General features: G+C 43.7%; 1 protein-coding gene across 1 annotated transcript; it reads right to left on the bottom strand.

Moving 5' to 3' along the window:
- Nucleotides 1-717: 717 nt before the first annotated feature.
- On the bottom strand, nt 718-3942 carry LOC123153003 (uncharacterized). Its single transcript, XM_044572337.1, has 12 exons — nt 3567-3942; nt 3155-3219; nt 2741-2819; nt 2569-2587; nt 2355-2474; nt 2039-2108; nt 1901-1944; nt 1757-1798; nt 1610-1669; nt 1433-1500; nt 1045-1102; nt 718-972 (listed from the first exon to the last, which is right to left on the bottom strand). Exons 1-12 carry the CDS (start codon nt 3854-3856, stop codon nt 883-885), a joined length of 1005 nt encoding a protein of 334 aa, XP_044428272.1. The 5' UTR covers nt 3857-3942; the 3' UTR covers nt 718-882.
- Between the last annotated feature and the right edge of the window lie 328 nt (nt 3943-4270).

Here is a 4270-nt window from a genome sequence, read left to right as displayed (position 1 = left end):
TTTTCATCATGAAACTTTCATTTGAATAGGTAGTCGTCGGATCTAGGTGAATAAATCTGAGACTTTGAAGGTAGTCTGACCGGTGCACATGATGTCAATGGGAATCTAGTGGGGCAGATCTAGGTGAAGACCTTGTCTTCGACCAGTGATGGCGACGCTCTTGGCACCGTTTCCGGCATCATCGAGGTGAAGCTACCACTTCCTCCCGCTACCTCGGGGGAAACCCTTGATCAGTTGATCGAATGATGGCGGCGCTCATGTGCCGTTTCTCCCGTGGAGACGTCATTCTTAGAGGTGTTCATCGGCTCAAGGGACTGGTGGATGGTTTCAGCATTGGAGCGGCGTTTCTCAGCGGCATGACACAGTAGGGTCTCGGTGATGGATGCGGGATGATCGACATGCGTAGGGAGATGTTGTTGTCTGGCGTCTTGGCGGCAGGCCCGGCAAAGTCAATTCGTTGATACCAGTTCTGAAGAGGGATCGGCAGAAGATGGTGGCAGTGGCCTTTGGAGCGTGCGCATGCAGTGCCCACTGAGACCACTGAGAGTACGCTGGGCCAGTTTGTATCCTCGACCCACGACCCACCGTTGGACAGCTTGGTTGGGTCCTCCCGTTTTGATGTTCGGCGTCAGTGTGAACATCCCGTGAAAGAAACAAGACTTCCGTTTCTGGATTTCAGTTCTCTTTTCTACGGCCTCAGATTCAGTGTCTCTTAGATAGCAAAGACGCTGTCTCAGCTGCAGCGAATATAATTTACACCTTACATATCTAGTATGCACCATTTTTCCTAGTAAAGAATGTGATCTACTACATGAGAAGAGACATGGCAGCTATGAGCTCAATATTTAGTTATTTACTGAGAAAAGACAGTGACAGGGATTCTCAAGCAGCATATGTTGCCCTCAGATACTCTACGATGTCGGCGCTTTCGAACATCTTTACCCCCGTGTTAGGATCCTCGATATAAGGCGCCTGTCAAGACAGTACACAGAAGTTATGTGGAGAAAGCTTAGCAGCAAAAGCATAAATTGCAACGATGCAAACCTGGAAAAGACCATATTTCTCAAAAAAATCCTGTCGCTTGGGGCTGCCACGCGCACAGCTGAAGCAAAAGTTTTTTTGTTACTTACATTGTTGTGTAATGCTACATATATTGATAGTATCAACGAGATGCTTTTCTTAGGGTGTGTGTGTAGACAGCAGGTGTGGAAGTGTGAACATTTAGCTGCTACGCTAGTCACTTATACAGGAGTTCTGGCTGTTAGCATGTTGTTGAATGGCAGAATATTCATTGATTTGTTCACGAACATAATGCTATACTAATGCTACTGGTCATTTATACAGCTGTTATGCACTTCTATAAATGCTCTGATGGTAGAATGTTCATCTATTTGCTTACGGATGTAATCCAAAGTTTCAAGCATTCAAATACCTGTGTAGCAAGTGTGGCAACTCCAATTCGACAAGGGTCTCACGCGCTATTTTACAGAAAGGAGATCCCTGATAATAAAGGCTGCAACAATCAGATCCTGGAAATGGTAATACACTACGGCAAACAGCAAATAATAACCTTAATGCTGTGAATAATGACAAGTAGTGATGATTAAACCTCGTATGCCCATATCTCTATTGGCTGAGATGGAAGCTTTGCAGGACTGTAGGAAGACCCCTGTAATCAATAATGGAAATGGTTCAAGCAAAACTTTCAGACGATTACATGGAATAAACAAGTGTACATGGCTTGTTGGCAATTTACCTTCCCGCTACGCCCACTCAATGCAAGCCCTGCCGTTATTGTCTACAAAATAAATAAAACAAAGTTACGCAAAAGGCACAACTGCATGCTAATTAATAATAATCAATCCTGGTCTCTTCGATTATCAACTACTTAGTTACTTACTGTCAATAGACCAAGTTTTAGCATAATTGGAACACTTCCATCACCTGAAAAACAAGTGCAAGTAAAGGGCTTAGAACAAGTTTGTAAGGCTACGGAAGGTATGCACTGTAAAAAAACAAAAAACAATGGAATACAAACCGTAAGTTTTTGCCAGGTAATTTATGATGTCATCTGATTCATACATAGCAACTCCTGTGTTTGGATCGACCTGCAACATAAGAGTGATGTTATATCCATCATGCATCACTCATTTCAAAGAAGGGAGCAAAATTCCCTGATTTAGTTTAGTAATGAAGAACAAATCATGCCAATGTGACAAAATTCAATCTTGCCCAGGAATAAAAAGTTCAGCAACATGAGCATAGTTAATGGTAAATCTCCATCAAATCTCTAAAATAACATTTCAAAGATATGTAGAACTGGAAACCACAACCATCAATGATGTCTCGCATACCATGTAAGGAAACTGTTTCTTTCCACCCATCTCTAGAACCTTTGGCCGGAAGGTTGGGCTGCCTTTAGGACAAGGGTAATATAAAACATCAAGGTCCAGGACGGATACCATCTCTCTGACCTGCAAGATTTACATGGTGACTATAAATACCAATATTGAATAAATGAATAAGGAAACTACATAACACAGATATAGTGAACCAAAGATTATTCACCTTTCGACAAAATGGACATCTGAGGTTTTAGCCACGATGCACAAACAATTGAAGGAATAAAAAATCAGCTTGACGAGTCAGAAGAAAACATTAGCGCTTGATACAAAAACTAGGTGCAATTAGAAACATGAAGGACAACCAGTTTGAACCTCCGTGCAAAGAAATAACATACCCTTCAAACTCGTATATTTCAATAGGCTTAGCAGGTCGAGGGCACTGCCCCACCTTCGACGTTTCTTTCACCTTCCGACCTAAATAATAAACACATGTAGTTGCATAATAGTATTTTGAAACTAAAGTTCTAGACTGGTACTGGACAGGTACACATAATGGTTGTTTACGTCAAATAATTGTGTATTTTGCTAAGTACGCCTTATTGTTTCACTCTTAATATTTCCATGCAGCGGTTGTACCTAACCAAACAGTGGGAACTAGAGAAGGAGTTCACCTTGGACAGATACACACAATGGTTGCTTACATCAAATAATTATATTTTGCTAAGTACGCTTCATTGTTCCACCCTTGATATATCACCTGCTGCGGTTGTATTGTACCGAACAAAACTGTGGGAATCAGAGGAGTTCACCTTGGAAATCCAAAGCATATTGATCTGGTGATATCTCGTTAGCATCAACAAGTGTCACTCCATATCTGCACATTGCAGGCACATACAAATTAAGTAAAACCCACCTGAAATTACTAGGCATATGCACAAGACAATGGAATTCACACATTCGGATGGCGAAAGTAAAAGCATGTTTTGTTGGACGACTAAAGTAACAAAACACTGTGAGCTAGTCAATGAATTTGAAGCAGCTCAGCTGAGACATACATAATTGGCTAGCACATAAACATTTCCCAATTCCATTCAAATTGGAGGGAAACGTTAAATTTAAAATTCAAATTCAATTGAGGTGTTCAATTAATTTGGTCTGCTTGGCTAACTAGATTGGCACGGTATATTCCAATTTGGACGGGGATTGAAGGGGCCGAATTACCCTAGGACGAAGACGCCGGTGCCGAGGCGGAAGGGCAAAGCGAGGGCGGCGCCGGCGATGTTGTTTGACTGGCCGGGCTTGACCTCGAACCGCTTGGGAACCGGAGGCGTGAACCCGGCGGGCGGAGCCGGCGTGGTGGAGGTGGAGGTGGTGGCGGTGGTGTCGTCAGGCTGCGCGGCGACCCTGTGAGTGAACGATCCTGTCCGATTCCCTCGGATGGTAGCGCGAGCGGCGGTGGTAGGGGCGGCGCGGGAGGAGAGGAGAGACGGGAGGCGGAGCGCCGTGGCCATGGATCACCCGCCTGCGGGAGTGGGAGTGAGAAGCTCGTAGTAGGAGTGGACGAGTGGAGTGGAGTTGTCCGCACGGAGAGGAGGAAAATATCAGAAAATTTATGTTCGTTTGTCCGTTTATTATTACGTGGCGAGACGGATAGTGAGGGTAGCAACAAAATGATACCTGCGCAACGAAGGGACGGAGGGACTTGTGCACGCAAGGTGAGGGAACCCCGTTAAGATTTGAAAATCTGTTTGTGTACAAAGTTGAGTCATCTATTTTAGAATGGAGGGAGTATATAATAAAACTTTTGGCTCGGGTAAAATTTGGTATTCATGTATAATGCCACTGTAAATCGAAGCCGTATACCTGTCCTTATGGAGTCGCGTAACTGTTCTTGTGGGGTAGTCTATAATATATGATAAGTGAAT

The sequence above is a fragment of the Triticum aestivum genome, chromosome 7A (assembly GCF_018294505.1).
Source record: "Triticum aestivum cultivar Chinese Spring chromosome 7A, IWGSC CS RefSeq v2.1, whole genome shotgun sequence".
Classification (NCBI taxonomy): Eukaryota; Viridiplantae; Streptophyta; class Magnoliopsida; order Poales; family Poaceae; genus Triticum; species Triticum aestivum.
The sequence above is the reverse complement of the archived record's forward strand: the minus strand, read 5'-3'. Positions and strand labels throughout refer to the sequence as shown.